At 37.5% G+C, this 16,523-nt stretch overlaps 1 protein-coding gene across 1 annotated transcript in view; it reads left to right on the forward strand.

The window, feature by feature from the left end:
* The window catches only part of KCNH8 (potassium voltage-gated channel subfamily H member 8), a 368,898-nt gene that overhangs the window by 199,762 nt on the left and 152,613 nt on the right, over positions 1 to 16,523 (forward strand). Inside the window, exons 4-5 of the mRNA XM_032408779.1 lie at positions 8,789 to 8,916; positions 13,715 to 13,955. Coding sequence (XP_032264670.1) covers positions 8,789 to 8,916; positions 13,715 to 13,955 — 369 coding nt within the window. The remainder of the gene's footprint in view (positions 1 to 8,788; positions 8,917 to 13,714; positions 13,956 to 16,523) is intronic.

A 16,523-nucleotide genomic window follows, 5' to 3' on the forward strand; every position in this document is an offset into this window, starting at 1 on the left:
GATGGAGATTGCAGGACATTTATTAGGGAATTCTCTCAGGAACAATGCTTGAATAAAGGAAGAGAAGAGAGGGCAGAGCAGAGGGGGAAGATGGGGAGCAGTGCAGCTGCCACAAGGTGTTCTGCAGACTCTCAAGTTCACCACTAGCTAAAACCTGTGCCCTTGGAGTTGGGCAGGAGGGGGACCACCCATTACACTCCCATATTGACTGGTTATTGAATGCAAGCTGCTCTAGGAATGGGTGTCACTTTGGTCAAGGTCACTTTCTACAGCTGGGAGCAGTTCCAGAGTGGTCTGACGACTGAGGTGGGGGCTCTGGGCAGGCACACTCCCAGCAACTGCAGACTTAACGCCTTTTAATTTAGAGGGGGCATCTGGGCAGTATGGTGCAACATGCGCTACATCTCTGCTACCAGAATCATTGACTTTTTTCATTTCCCATCACAGAAGCAAGGCTTAATTAATGGCCAATGACCATGTGCATTACAAACCTTTTAAAAATGGTTCTATATATATATTTAAAATTCATATTTTTCCATTTTATTTTTTTATCTTATGTTTTTATTTTAATTTCAGTTAGTTAACATTCAGTGTTATATTTGTTTCAGATGTACAATATGTCTTTGAACAATTCCATACATCACCCAGAGTTCATCACAATAAGTGCCCTCCTTAATCCCCATCACCTATTTCACCCATCCCACCCTCCACCTCCCCTCTGATGATCATCAAATGGTAACATTCCTATTTAATGCACTGAGTTAAAGACTTTTTTCTTAATTGGGTAAAGCTAAGAATCCAGTCCCACGTCCATTGACAGATATTTTCCCCTTCAGCCCTCTTCATTTCTAGGATCTGTGATTATTCCTGTATTAATTATTTTTAAGGTTAGTTTACATAGTTTGAGGTCAGTAATATTTTTTAAAAAGCCTAGAACAAAATCAAAGAATAAAATCACCAGAATTTAACTTATTTCTGGAAGATGGTGTTAGGAAAGACATTCATTTCCTGCATTATGCTGTTCTACATTTCTAAATTTTATAAAATGTACAGTTTCTGATAGTAGTTTCTGATATTCAAGGAACAAATGTGTATTACTATATAATTGCAATTGAGTTTATAAAAAAATTAAAAAATAAGTGCAATACAAATTTGGAAGAAAATGCAGAAAACCCTTGATGAGGAAAACAACTAGGCATTCTTCATTTTTAAAATTTTTCTGTATTTTCCAAGTGAAACTTCTAATGTCACCCATTAAATAGGAGTTTTCCCTTGGTTACTGCTAGATTCTCTATCAAGTTAAAGAAGATTCCTCCTATTGCAGCTTATTATAAAGTTTTCTTTAAAAAATAAGAATATTTGTTGTTATATTTTTAAAAATTATATTTATTGAGGGGCACTTGGGTGGCTCAACTGGTTAAGCATCTGACTCTTGATCTCAGCTCAGGTCTTGATCTCATGGTCGTGAGTTTAAGCCCCATGGTGGGCTCCATGCTGGGTGTGGAGCTTACTTAAAAAAAAAAAAAGTATTTATTGAGATGATACTCTGCCTTTTCTTCTTTATAAATCTGCTGAATAAAGATCCCTAAGTTGGAACCATGTTGGCATAAATGCCACATGAGCATGGTATATTTTCTTTTAATACACTTCTATAGGCAGTTTACTAATGTTCTATTTAGGATTCTTGGATTTATATTCAGAGTAGTCTATACTTATCTTTTTGTATTATACTCATCCAGGATTGGAATCAGAGTTTTCCAGACTTGTAGATTAAATTCAGAAATTTTCAGGGTTTTTTTGTTTTACAAAGCTTTAAAAGAATTATTTGTTCCTTCAAAGGTTAATAACAGACTTTTTTTTTTTTAAAGATTTATTTATTTGACAGAGAGCGACACAGCGAGAGAGGGAACACAAGCAGAGGGAGTGGGAGAGGGAGAAGCAGGCTTCCCACTGAACAAGGAGCCCGATGTGGGGCTCGATCCCAGGACCCTGGGACCATGACCTGAGCCGAAGGCAGACGCTTAACGACTGAGCCACCTAGGCGCCCCACCAAGATTATTTTTTAAAACAATATTTGTTCACTTCCAAAAGTCTGTAAGTTCAGTTACTAATTTCTTTTAAAATCAAGAGTTATATAGGATTTTTAAAAAATCCAAATGATGAGAGTTAGAAATAGGTGGAAGGTTTTTTTATGCACATGACTTCTACATTTTAGGATACTTTAGAAATTGTCTTTGCAGAACAAAATCAATTGTTGTGAATGTTCCACAAGCATGTGAAAATAATGGGCATTCCATGTTGGATGGAACCATAGATATATGTTCATTAACTATAGATTAATTAATATAAATAAGTAAAATATAAATAAATAAATTATAAATAAATACAGAAAATAAATACTAAATAATTAAATTTCTCTATAATTTTAATTTATTGCCACCATGATCTACCAATTTTTGAGACAGTGAAATTATTTCACTCTGATTTTAGTTTTTAAGATTTCTTTGTGGTTTTTAACCATTTTTTGCTTTCAACATTATAGAATTTAAAGCATAAAAATTCATGATTTTTTTATGTTTTTCTTATAATTTTTTAAATAAGGGGGAGTTTTGGGTTTTTTTTGTTTTTTTTTTTTTTAGCCATCTTAAACCAGAAGTCTCTGCCTTACTATCTAAATGGGAATACATACATGCTCGAATATAAACCAGTATATTATAAAAGTATTTTACAATGTAAAAGGAGATGTGAGGGGAAGTGGGAAGGACATGGAGCCTAAAAGTGACAACTAAGGAGGTGTGTGTTCCAGTGTGTGTCTTTCGTGATGCAAAGGAAAGAGCAAAATGGGAGAAAAGACAGCAGAGGAAATAATGCCTCTCTAGGAGATAGACCCATTCTGACCCAACTGGATGACACAGGGAGGTGAGAACATCTCATTAGAGGCTACTGCCTAGTTGTCCATAATCTGTGGTGAGGTGGAAAGAACACAAGATTTCAAGGAAGATCATTCAGGATTCAAATATTAATCAGTCCACCCATTTTGAATTTGGGCAAGTCACAGGATTTCTCTGACCTTTCATTTGCTTTGCAATAAATCGAAAAATGGATGCCTTACAAAGTGAGGATGAAATGAGAACCAAGACAACATTCCTAGCCTGATGCCTAGAACATGAGAGGGGTTAAGGGAATATTGCTAATACATAATGTTTTGTTGAGAAGGCCTAACTCCCTGGAGTGTAAACGTAACTTTTAATTTTTTTCCTTGAAGTTATCGGTATTGCTCGGTATTGCTCAATAACTGAAATTGCTTCGTGATCGTACTGCTTACAGACATAGTACCTCCTCCCCATTTACCTTTTTTGAGCTGATGATGATGTACAGGTCACTGGAATCTTCATCTTCTTCCTTCTGTTAGTTCACTACTGTTTTCATTTTCCTTCTGCCTTAGCACTCATATATCATCATTTTAAAGTCTCTTGTGCATAGACCCTAAAATTCCTTGCATCTCCATATTTTCTCTATATCCATCTGACAAAGCTGCAAACTCAAAAGGACCAACAATACGTTTTCTTTGGCCTAAACACAAGTGGCTGTGAACTGCTGGTATAATACTTACGTTAGGGAGGATGGGAATCACTCTAGATTTATTTTTAGCAGACTCAAATGGGCAAATTCCCCAACAAATTTATCACTTTCCTTACTGGGTTTGACAGCCCATCCTCTACAACAAATATTTCAAGCATTCCTTCTTGTCTTCAAACTACCAGCTCCTACTAATTACCCCTCATCCTCAGCATTTGACTTCACCGCCAAAGTCAATGAGAACAAAAAGGAACAGAGAAATAAAGGGAGAAGAAAAGAAGGAAAGGCTAGGGGAGGGGAGAGAGGAGGGGGCACCGGGGGAAGAGGAGGGGAGGGAGGGAAGAAAAAGGAAGAAAGAAAGAATCTCTCAGACAGGAGCTATTTCATCTTCCTGCCATGAAACCTATGTTCCCCTCCATATATATGCAATCAGTGTCCTCCTTCCTTCCTATTAAAAGAGAGGGATGGGTGTCTCTTCCAGCTGAGGAGAATCACTCAAAGTGAGGTGTGCAGACACCACGGCCTCTCTCTTTCTTGGACCCTTCTTCTCCCTCAGATTCTCTGACACCACAACTATCCTTTCCCTCCTTTTTGTATTTTTCTTTTTCAACCTCTTTTTAGGCTCACAGTCGGCCCATCATGTTTTGGAGGGCCTAGATTTTCTCCTGTCGCTGTCTTGCAAGATAATTTCATAATCTATTAAGTGACAAAGACATGCAGCTTTTCTCTAAATATATTTCGAACGTGTCAGCCATGTCCCACCTTCACTGCTAGGGCCTGTTTCCACAGACCTCCTAAAATCGCTGCCTGGGTGATTCCTAATGACCTCTATTGACTCTTTCTAATCAGTTTCCTCACTGCAGGTTAATGTGTTATTTTGAAAACTCAAATTTCCTTGTGTCATTTGAATGCTTAAAACCTTGCTATGGTTTCAGTGCCAGAACTGTTAACTATCCCCCAGAACTCATCCATTAATAACAGAACCCTCTCCAGCTTACAACAGAGATTCAACAGGGAACAAGGTTGCCCAGCTAGTGGCTCTCTTTCCTCCCCTCTTTGTAGCCAGGTGTGGCTAATACGGGGTGAGTAAGGGATGGGAGTGACTTCTGGCTCCTCACAGGAAGCTTCATGCCTTCTACTTACTCCCTCTTCCGGCTCCCCCACGGGAGCTGCCTTGGACTCAGAGATGGAGGCCGCTAGTGAAGGATGGCAGAGCTGCTCCACCACTTTAGTGTGCTCTCCTCTGCTGTATTACAGGAAAGAAGAGAGTGAGACAGACACACAGACCCACACATAGAAAGAGAGAGAGTCGTTTTCTTATTCAAGAGAGTCATTCAAGCCTAAGCTGTTCCCTGATTAATACTTTTACCATTGCACTTAGGGTAAAAAACAAAATTCTTAATGTGGCCTCAGAGGCCCTGGGTGATGGGTGATCTGTCTACCTCCTCATTTCCCCTTTTACTTCCTTTTCTCCTGTTCTCCCTATGCCAACTCTCCTGGACTTCTTTCAGTTTTTCAGGGATGCTGAGCTCTTTTATGCCCAAAGCCCTCATACGTTTTATTTGCTCTGTCAGAAATGTTCCTCCCTCTGCTACCCCTCACCTTGTTTTATTAACAAATAATCCTTTTTCAGATTTTAACCCTAAGTCATTTTTCTTAAGCAATTGATTACCACCCCCCAACCTGGCCACCACACCAAAGAATTGAGTCAGTTCCCACAGCTAAGTGATCTGATACCACTTTAGTCTTATCCTTTATTTGTTGTGAAATATTTTTTATTAAAAAATACAACATATATAATATATGTATAAGTTAGTTTCCTGGATCCACTTTTTTTTTCTTTTTTTTTAACATTTTATATATTTGAGGGAGAGAAAACACAAGCGGGAGGGACAGAGGGAGAGGGAGAGAAAACCTGAAGCAGACTCTACACTGAGCCCGGAGCCCGACTCGGGACTTGATCTCATGACCCTGAGATCGTGACCTGAGTTGAAACCAGGAATCAGATGTTTAACTGACTGCACTGCTCAGGTGCCCCCTGGATCCGATTATAACACACATGTATGCGTGTTGATTATGTGTAGTTTTACAGCACATACATTCCCCTAAACCTATGTTACTTAGTTTTGCATGTGTGTGAACATTATAAATATGTGGCCTTGTTGTCTGTGTTCTATTCCCTGCTTTTGTACTCATTATTATGTTTTCGAGATATTTCTATGCTAACAGATGGACACTATTTCATTCATTTTCCATTTATTTCCACATATGTCCATTAATAGAATTTTAATATTCTATGTCATAACTCTACCACAGTTTGTTTATACATCTTTTTGTCTATGAACATTTGGCTTATTCTGGTTATATGCACAAACACACATGTCTGTGTTACATATATATATGTTTATGTGTTTGTGTATATGTGCAACTTACAAATATTGCTGTCATGAGTACTTTATATATATTTTAAAAAATAAGTTGTTCCCTATTCTAGTTGTGATTTCTTTTCTTTTCTTTCTTTTTTTTTTTTTCAGTCAGGAGCCATCAACCCAGGAGCATTTTAAATTCATTTCTCTGCTTGGGAGATTTTATTTTATTTTATTTTACTTTATTTATTTTCTTCTTCAGTGTAAAAAGGGGGTTTTATTAACGCACAGGAACAGGACCTGTGAGCAGAAAGAACTTCCGCTGCTTGGGAGATTTTTAGATCGCATAGGTAGAATGATTTTCAACTTCAATCCTGCACAGGGATTAGACTGTAATGAAAACTTTTCAAGGAAGACTTCTTCTTTTCTTCCATTTAGAGCCAAGATCAAGACAGATAAGGTTTTTTTTTTTTTTTTTTTGGATATTTCCCTTTGAGGGACCCTTTTTTAAGACTATAAAATTGCTGTTGTTTCCTTTGGAAAATCTCAACTATTAATTAGATTTCTCCACTGAAGGGAATTGACTTATTATCTGTCATTAATGTCTCTAATCTGGTCCATTTGGTAGTCACCATTGTAACTCCACCTGGCATTTTGATACCAGCTGATCCAGCAGAAGCAGCCCACTGGCCTTTCCCACTATATTCCTGTAGACATTGTTTTAAAACTCTTGCAGTTTTCATATTTAAATATATACAAATTTACTCCCTGCTGGATTAATAATTACATTTTCAAATACAGTGTTCAAGAGTTCTGTGTAGACCGAAAACTTGAACACACAAACACATGATCTTAACCTTTAACAGTATAACAACATGTGCTTGTCGAGCCATGAGTTTCAAAAAAAAAGTGCCCCTTTTGATGTTCTGTTTTGTGTTTCTTAATATGTTTTTAGTGATTCAAGCCTATAGTAATGTATCATATTTTATTTTAAACATTCTTTCAAAATAAGAGGCAAAAGGTGAACAATTTAAAAACCAAAACAAAACCAGGTAACATCAGATTAGACTTTTGCAGGGAATAAAACACCCGATTTTCTGGTCGTTAAAAGCATGCCAGGATAGAGTGGGAATTGGTTGTGGTTAAAGCCCTTGAAAGACTTGGAGTCCAAGCTCAGATGGGTCGGGACAACGATCCACATTAGTCTAAGTGACACTCAACACCAGGCAGTTTTCCTGCTCCATGCTCCGTGTGGGAGGAGTAGGGACTTTCAACCAGTCAGGCTTCACATCTTGCCTCTGTTCCTTACTAGCTGCGTGATCCTAGTAAGCCTTTCCGTTTTCTCGTCTGTAAATGGAGGATATTAAAACAATCTCACTGGATATTCATAAGGATTAATTGAAATAATCAATAGAACAAAGCCAGGCACACAATAGCTATCAATAATAGTTATATGGTTTCCCCATGGTAGCAGCCAAACCACATCATTTTTATGACAGAGAGAAATCAAAGAGCCTTTGTAATGCTATAGAGATTGGATGATGAAGCTTAGATAAATAATAGTTTTTAATTTTTATATTTTGCAGCCACTGTAACATAGATACAATTTATTTAGGATGAAATTGTCTGTTGATCGACTGACCAAATAAAGACAAAGTGTTTCTTAATGTCATATAACATGTTTTTTTTTCCTCCTGGACAGTAGCCCTTTGGGAAGAAAATAAAATAGCTGGATATATACCTCATTTTACTGAAATAGAGTCCAATTGGATTAAAGATTTAAATGCCAAAAATAAAAAAGACATAAAGATGTCGGAAGAAAGCATGCATAGATTTTTTTAAAACAATTTTTTAGTGATGGCAGTTTGGCTATATGCAGGACATAAGGTTTAGACACCACAATGGGTACATCATTAAATCTGACAACATAAAAATTAAAAATTTCTATACTGAATAAGTAAAATTCAAAGACAAGTAACAAAATGGGAGCACTGTTGGCAGCACATATAAGAAAATGGCAATTAGTACACAAAGAGCTCTTCAAATAAATAAAAAAAACTAATGTAACTTTAATATTGACAAAAATAATATGAATAGACTTCATAAAAATAAATGCAAATAGTGTGCATATTTAGAATGATTTACAAGTTACGTTGATGTGAAAAAAAGATTAAATAAAGAGTTTTTATGGGGCGCCTGGGTGGCTCAGTCGGTTAAGTGGTTAAGTGCCTGCCTTCTGCTCAGGTCGTGATCCTGGGGTCCTGGGATTTAGCCATGTCAGGTTCCCTGCTCCACAGGGAGTCTGCTTCTCCCGCTCTCTCTTCCCCTCCCCCCGCTCATGTTCTCTCTCTCATGCTCTCTCAAATAAATAAATAAATAAATAAATAAAATCTTTGGAAAAAAAGAGGTTTTCTTGGAAACTTCCACTTATACAAAGAAGAATAAATATAAATGTTGATATAGCGTATATATTAGATATTTTTCTGGAAAAATATCAAGAAAAAATATTGGGAGCTGAATTAGGGATATGAATGTGGAATAGCAGGAAGATAGGAGTAATATTTTTTTGACTTTTGATTTAATGTTTTTCTGAACTGTTTGAAATTTCTTCTATGCTCCTGTATGTTTTACTGTAATTTAAAAAATTAATGCAGCTAATATGATGACAAAAATATATAAACTGTAAAGGACTAAAATTAAATAAATGTCATTAAGAGCTCACAGATAATGTTAAGTGCTGAAAAACGTGTCCTATGTGTCTTGAAAAGGAACTGTCAAAACTTGACTTTCTTAGGATGAAATGATGCATTTATTGGTGCTTAATGAGTTTTATTTTCCCCCAGACAAAGCCAAAGGAAGATCAAGAGCAGGGACCCACTTTGACTCAGCCCGGAGACGGAGCCGAGCGGTCCTTTATCACATCTCTGGGCACCTGCAAAGAAGAGAAAAGAACAAATTGAAAATAAATAATGTAGGTGGTATGTGAGTATACTATGAATGTTAGAGCTTCCCCTGGTGCCAATATTTGATTCACTAAAGAAAGGCTCCAATTACTCATTTATTGGTTTTCCTAGATTTTTTTGCACTTTGGTTTGTGCTTTCCTATAAAGAATAAACTAGAAAAGGTCAGCAATCATGAGGCATTTCTGCAATAAAAGTGCTTAATCATAGTGTTATCACAGAGATTAGAATATTACTGTAGTCAGTACAATATGGTACAGGGGACACTGTGAATGGTGACATACTGGTTACATTTTATGAACAAGATGATGCACCAAGTCCTATTACACATTCATAGTTTGTTGGTTAAAATTTCTCAAATTTAATTTTAGTTCCATCTATTTTGCATTTTATCTAATTTCACTTAATGCTTTTATCCCCAGGAGGACCATGAGCAAATCAAAGTCATTACTCCATTTAAAAATTCACATCTTATACAAAATAGAGCTGGAAATGTCACACAACGGAACATTGGATTTGAAATTCTATGCCTTATATCATATGGTTTTGTCAAAAGTTGCACTCCTAGTAAATGACAGTAGGGCTACTTTCTGAAATCTGGTACTTGTCTGTCAAAAGCCACAGCAAATAACTGTGCTTCAAAAAGGTGATCCTTTACAGAGTTTTACATTACACACATCTTACAGGATTTCACATGAATTTTATAATTAGTTCTTAGCACTGAAAGATGTCACTGAGAAACCCAGAACTCTCGTCTGTTTAGTTATAGATATTTAGAGATACTTTTTCAAATGATGGTAATATAATTAACGTGCATTGTGGAGTCTTCAGAACGTAACATCTTTGTGGGGTGTGTGACTATGGGTGGTAGATACAAATACTCAGGGCCTAATTTACCAGTGACATTAGAAAAAGTCACACCAAACAGACAGAGCTATTTTGGAATCAATCCAAGATCCAGAAGTTCTGGGAGTTAGGGACACAAGGGGTTTCTTTGGCATCTTACTTTTTACATAGAAAGCTGGAGACTAGCTAATACGCATGTGCTGGTAAAACAACCATGTATCAGACATACAAAGTATCCGCTTCTCTGTAGTGAACAAAGAAAGATGCCTGAGCCAAGGCCGAGGGGGAGATCTGACAAGAAAGTTCTGCAAAGCTAGCTCTGCTGCAGTGTGATTTCTTTCTGGAAACCAGAACAGGCTGCTTTGATCCGTTTGTGCTCTAGGACCATCACCCATGCAGGTGCCGGTCTGCCAGGCACCACCATTAAGAGCCACACACCGCTTATTTTGGCCTGACTTAGTATAAAGATTTTCTGGGGATACCTGTGGCTTGGTGTCACCCCTGGTCTCTATCCCTGAGAGTCCAGGGATAGACTTGATCTATGCCTCCTTCCACTGGTTCCTGTTTACGACTCCCTTCAGTTACTAAGCCAGCCTTAGTGACATTAAACAAGTTCCAGGAAGAAACAAAGGTAACCGCATCTGGGCTTGATTCTGTGCAGGTCAACCAACAAAGCACCTAAACAAATATTAGCCAGAGATTCTATAATGCTGAAAGCTGACACTGTCTTCTACCCTTTAGTTGAAAATCATTTAAACATAGCAAGTATTACTAAGCTTCAAAATGTGTTTGCTGAACATGCTGTTTTTCCCTTTAGATCCAACAAAGTACAGAACAGTACTTAAAAATCTAATCTAAAAAATCGTAATTCCCACTGCTTAACTAATTTGCTAAATTGCCAACCTTTTAAAAAATACAAACATGGGAGGGGGGGACATTAAAATAATACCTAGGAAGTAAGGATGTCTAATCACCGAAGTGACTCCAACATACATGTAATATCTTACTTCTAAAAGTAATGTGTAAAATCAGGACTGGCCCTGTTCTCTTTCTCTTTTCAAGGAGAACAGAGTAGAATGGCTAAAGACAGCAGGAAGAGAGAAGGAAGAAGAGGAAAAAATGATCTGGATCGTTTATCAGCTGAACAATCTATTTTGGGGGAATTCTGGTTATAATAACATTTACACACAAATTCTCAATATTTTTACAACTCTTTGCTATTTACAAATTCCTTTTACTTACATCATAGTATTTGATTTTTATAGTAAGCCAGTACTAGATATGATTTTTTATTAATTCCATTTTAATGATGGAAAAGAACTTATTCAAGATCTCAAAAGTAGAAGCAGGATGTGGGACCCCGCTGTGAATCTTCTGACTCAAAGCCATGGTGCTTTGATACAGTTCTGTGGAATAGGAATATATGATTCAACCATAGGCCAATGAACCCATCAGGCCATTAGCCAGGTTTGAGAATCAGTATGTAACACCTTTGAGTCCTGGCTCTGACTGCCTGGTACATCTCAGAAAAGGCACTTAATTTCTGCTTTCTTTGATTTGTTACTGTATTATACGACCATGTGAGCATGCAAGTGTCTCTAACGCAAGGAAATGTAAAGATCACATGAGCTCCTTGGGAGCTTGAAAGGAGAGTGCTTTAAATGCCCGATTATTACCAGCTGGATACCAGTGGTCCTCAAAAGGCAAGGCAAACGCTTTCCTGGGACTTGGTGCAGTGATTATAGAAATATTTTCCCATCTCTTTACTCATTCAAAAGTTAGTTTCAAAGAAAAGTTACAAAAATGGTTTAGGAAACAGTTATCTTAGTTAGGCTTTGGCTTTAACCATTGTGTTTCAATAATTCGTAGAGGTTAAGGAGCTAAAACACCATTGGTACTAAAGAATATGCTTCAAAATTAATAAATAATATATAACTAAAATTGAGAATCGTTGCTTGCATTTTTCCTTAGGCAAACCCTGTGTTTCAGGGTTATAAATAATAGACCTGTTTTCCCCCAACTTGCTAAAAGCATACTTTCCAATTATAAGAAATTTTCTTCCATTCAAAAGGTTTTTTATAAAACTGTGAATCTGGTGTAAGAGGAGAGGAGCAATTTTTTTTTTACTCAGGTCAACATGTCACAATGTGCAGGATTTGAGTTAAAAAACCCTTCATAATTTAAGCCTAATCTGAGGTATAATGAATTCTTAGTATCTTTTAAAATAATTTTAAGGAATATGTTTTAAGTACCCTATAAAAATGAAATGGTGTGAATTATTTTCTGACTTGTGGAGAAAACTGATATATTGCTGACTTTTTGTGCCAGCATCACTAATGCTTTATGTAATCAGCATAATCCAAAGAAAATACTTCCTGAGTTTTCCTAATCCTCTCTCCCAGAGCTGGCATCTCCCTCAAACAAGGTAAAGTTTTAATCTCTATAATATGATAGCAAAAGACTTACTCAGATAGAAATTGAGGTATTCCTCCATGGCTTTTCTACTAATGTCTTATATTTGAAAAAAAATTTATATAAGAATCCATCATGTCCTTCTGTAAGCAGAAGTACTTATCAACCTTCAGGTGATTAATACTTACCGACCCTAACTCTCTCTTCTCCTATGCACCTACCTAAACCTTTATGAGAAGCCCAACAGATATGTCATCTTCCTCTTCCCAGTTTTATGCCAAAGCCCACCCTTTACATTTGTTTCCGGAAACCAGAGAATGAGGCAAAAGAGGCAGGTCAAGTTTCAGGGAATTAAATGGAACAGAGATGCAGTGGCAGATGGGCATCCAAAGAACCTTCTGGAAGTAGTGAAGTAGTCCCTCGCCATGAAATCCTGGCATTATGAGGCGCCTGTGTGGGTTGAGTGAGAATATTAACAGGAAGTAGAAACTGTTGGGAATGCCTACCAAGGGGAAAGGTAAGACAGGGGGTGCATTACTATGAAGGGAGCAAAAATATTTGGTCACTGATAGTTACCACTAAAGAGCTAAGTATTCCTGATGGCTCTGACCTTTCTTGAATCCTCAAGTACTTCAGGAATCCCTGAACATTCTACATGAATGTGCCCTTTCTTCAATTGCTGAAACAAGAAAACACACTGTGACCTGCAAGTCACGTGTATTCCAAAACTTTTAACTGTTCACTTCATTCAACTTAACTTTCAAATTTAAATTTCCATTACCGATCTTGTATTTCTCATTAATTGAGGTCAAAGCAAGGTCTGCAAGTATCTGGTCATAGGCTTGTCAAATTTCTACGCATGCTATTGTTGGGCCTCGCTTTGTCTCATAGCAATAAAGAATTGTTCATCAATTTGGGACTGCCTTCAAAGTGAAGTGCTTTTGCAGTTATAAAACTCCAGCTATTCTTCCACGTTTAATCAGCTGCACAGTGAACACTGCCTTTCTCCTCCTATGACTTGAATAACTCTTAATAGCTGTTAACCATAGAATGTTGATCATACATCTCTATATCCTTTCTGGGAAGAAAAATGGTAACTTTGCTACTATTAGAAGAATTTCAGGTCAAATATACCCTTTAGATAAGGACGGTCATCTCAGAAGTACAAGTATATGGAATGTCCCCATGACAATAGGAATATGAATGTATCTTTGTGTTTCCAGTGTGTATAGGATTATACCTGCCACTGTGGATGTTTATAGGTGACATTTTAGGTAATGATCTTTTAGCTCTTGACGAACAAAGTCTGGATTATTCACTTAACATTCATGACTAAATTCTGCATATTCCTGTTACTTACAACAAAGGTCTTTGCCCAATTTTAGCATGTACATCTCTACTTTTTGCATCACCAACTTCTCAAAGTCACTTGTAAAATACGTTGGCATTGTGTGTCTGAATGATCCTCCTCACAGAAGTGTGTTTAAGGCTGTGTGATCCTTGCTTCTAATGTTGTGTCTCCCTTCTCTCCTTTTTGTCTTTATCCACAGAATGTTTTTGTAGATAAACCAGCATTTCCGGAGTATAAAGTTTCGGATGCAAAAAAGTCCAAATTCATACTTTTGCATTTTAGCACTTTTAAAGCCGGCTGGGACTGGCTTATTCTGTTGGCGACGTTTTATGTTGCCGTGACCGTACCTTACAACGTTTGCTTTATTGGCAACGATGACCTGTCCACGACTCGGAGCACAACAGTCAGTGACATTGCAGTGGAGATTCTTTTTATTATAGGTAAGAACCACCGGCTGCTTTCCTAGAGGATTTGCATAGAGGAAGTAAGTGTGTTCCAGATTTTTCTGACATGAATTTGAACTAAGATCCATTTGCATGGGCATGACTAAGCCTCTGATGCAAATTTTGGAGAAGCACATATTTGGATTTCTGAAAATTGCCTCTTCCAGCTTTCTCACTGTTCCTTTAGTCAAACAGATCTAAACCCATGTTTTGTGTTTCTATCCTTGTTTTGTCAAAAATAGGCTAAAAAAGACTTAATGGCTATTTTGTTGGTACTCTTGCATCCATCATGATCTTAATTGCACAGGGTCAAAGAGGGGGCTTGGCAAGAACCCATCAGTGGTCTGATAATGGTCCAGTCTTGGGCTTGATTCTCCATCCCCTTCCATGCCTTTCTGGCATGTTGATGGCTGTTACCACAGGTGGCCTGGTTGCAGAAGCAAAGGATTACATAAGCCTTCCAGTCAATCAAGAGAAGCAGGGAGTATCCGATTTTAACTTAAAAAGAGGCCCCAAGGGATGCTTGCTAAAAATATTTATCTCTAGAATATTGGGAACCTCAGCTGAAGCTGTCTGTGCTCCACTCTCATAAGCCTCTTCCTATTTCCCTGTCCCTTAAATCTTCATCTGTTTAGACCAAAGCCTAGCTCTTTCTTGTTCCTTCTAAGACAAACCCTATATCTCCATTAAGGCTTTGATTGACTCCCTGTAGAGGTGTGTGTGTGTGTGTGTGTGTGTGTGTGTTTTAGATTCGCAGGAGATTGCAAAGGTAGTACAGAAATGTCCCTTGTCCCTTTCATCTACCCCTGTGGAGTTCTTGACCATCATTGGTAACCTGATGCCCGCTTCTTTACCTAGTCATGGTGATATAGGGCAACATCCTTATTGTAAAGATGAAAAACTGTTCGGAAAATGTTTTCAAGCATGTAGGTGAACAAAGGAATGAGAAATGGATCTTAAGAGTTCAAAGAAAGAAAATAAATGAGGCAGATCCAACCCTTATTTCAGTGGTGATGGTACTTTTTTTCTCTGTGGAGCTGGTAAAGCTTTGGGGCCAGAGTGGGTTATCTAACTGAATATCGGCACATTTTCTCTGGATGAGTTTGTAGGCTCTTGGTGTGGCTTTGGCACCACTATTACCATTGCATTGACTGGGAACCTCCCTCCAAGCTGTTAGGACCCCGGCTCCCACCCCAAAAATGGTAGCTGTAGTATGTGTAGACCACTAGATGGCAATGTTGTCTACTTGGGTAGCTCGGCAAGGCTACAAAGTCAAGGAAATAGATCTTTACTTTTTTTTTTTTAACTTAAACCATTCTTCATCGGAAAGGTGTAACCGTAGTAAAGGGATATAAAATCACTGGTAAATGGCAAATAACAACATTCCAGCTTGGGAACAAATTGGGTGTATCCATAGGCCAATCCACTGTGGTTTTATATCTTTTTCTTTGCTAACCTTCCACGTCTTCTCCTACCCACCCATGACACACGCATAAATTAGCTCTCTAAAAAGACTCCCTGTGACCTGTTCAAAGTTCTCAAGAACATGAACAGTCACTCAACATGTCAATTATGCCTGAGTATCTACTTAACAAATATTTCATATCATTATTAATAATAATATTATTATTTACAACTCTGTCATTGGGACACAGTTATATCTTGAACTTTCCACTCTTTCTTGTTCTTAGATATTTGGAAATCTAAGGGCTTAGAAGCCACTTCTGTACTACATGCTCACTGGCAGATGATGACACTTGACACTCAGAACTGACACTTACGAGAAAGAAGTTTTATACAATTTTGGAGGTTGAGTTGGTTGGTTGACTTTTTTTTTTTTTAAGGCTGCTTTCTTCTACTAAACCAAGGGAGTCTGGCTTGCCCCCCGCCAGTTGCCCCTAAATCTTCTGTGTTCTTTGTGACTGACATTTCTGCTATGTTGGGGCAGCAAGAGGTTCCTCTAGGTAGGCAATACCCACTCCTTACGAGCAGCATGACAAAGAAATGGAAATTCACTCCTGTTTTTATGCAGCTTACCTTCTATAAAGATTACTTTAGAATTTGAGATTTTGGCTGCCAACAGTTTTAGAGTGATCCCAGCCTGGAATCCCTTCTTGACTTGTGTGTGGCAAAATCTATATGTATATTTAACATGTTTCTTTTCTATTTGTAGAATAGTGTTATTAAACTGGCATCTTATAATCAACTGGGTCAGAACTGTTAAAGAGTAGTTTAAAAAGAGGCTTGGGAAGGAAAGGCTTTCGTATAGCAAGACATGATGCTTTCCAAACATTTTCTTATTTGAACCACTCTATATAAATGTAAGGGGATGTGATTATTTTCTAAATGGGGAAAATGAAGTATTCTGTGAAACAAGAACATATAGTCAAAATGAAACTTGGAAGATAATATATCTCTTTTGGTGATTCAAAATGCTCATTAGCTTTATAAATTCTCTGAGAAATTCCATGATAAAGAAATATTTAACTGTGATTAATCCAGCACCTCCTAAAGTTATTTTTACCTCTGAACTCATTCCTCTCCAGGCCACTTAGTAGTACTCTT

The sequence above is a fragment of the Phoca vitulina genome, unplaced genomic scaffold (assembly GCF_004348235.1).
Source record: "Phoca vitulina isolate PV1807 unplaced genomic scaffold, GSC_HSeal_1.0 scaffold10, whole genome shotgun sequence".
Lineage (NCBI taxonomy): Eukaryota > Metazoa > Chordata > Mammalia > Carnivora > Phocidae > Phoca > Phoca vitulina.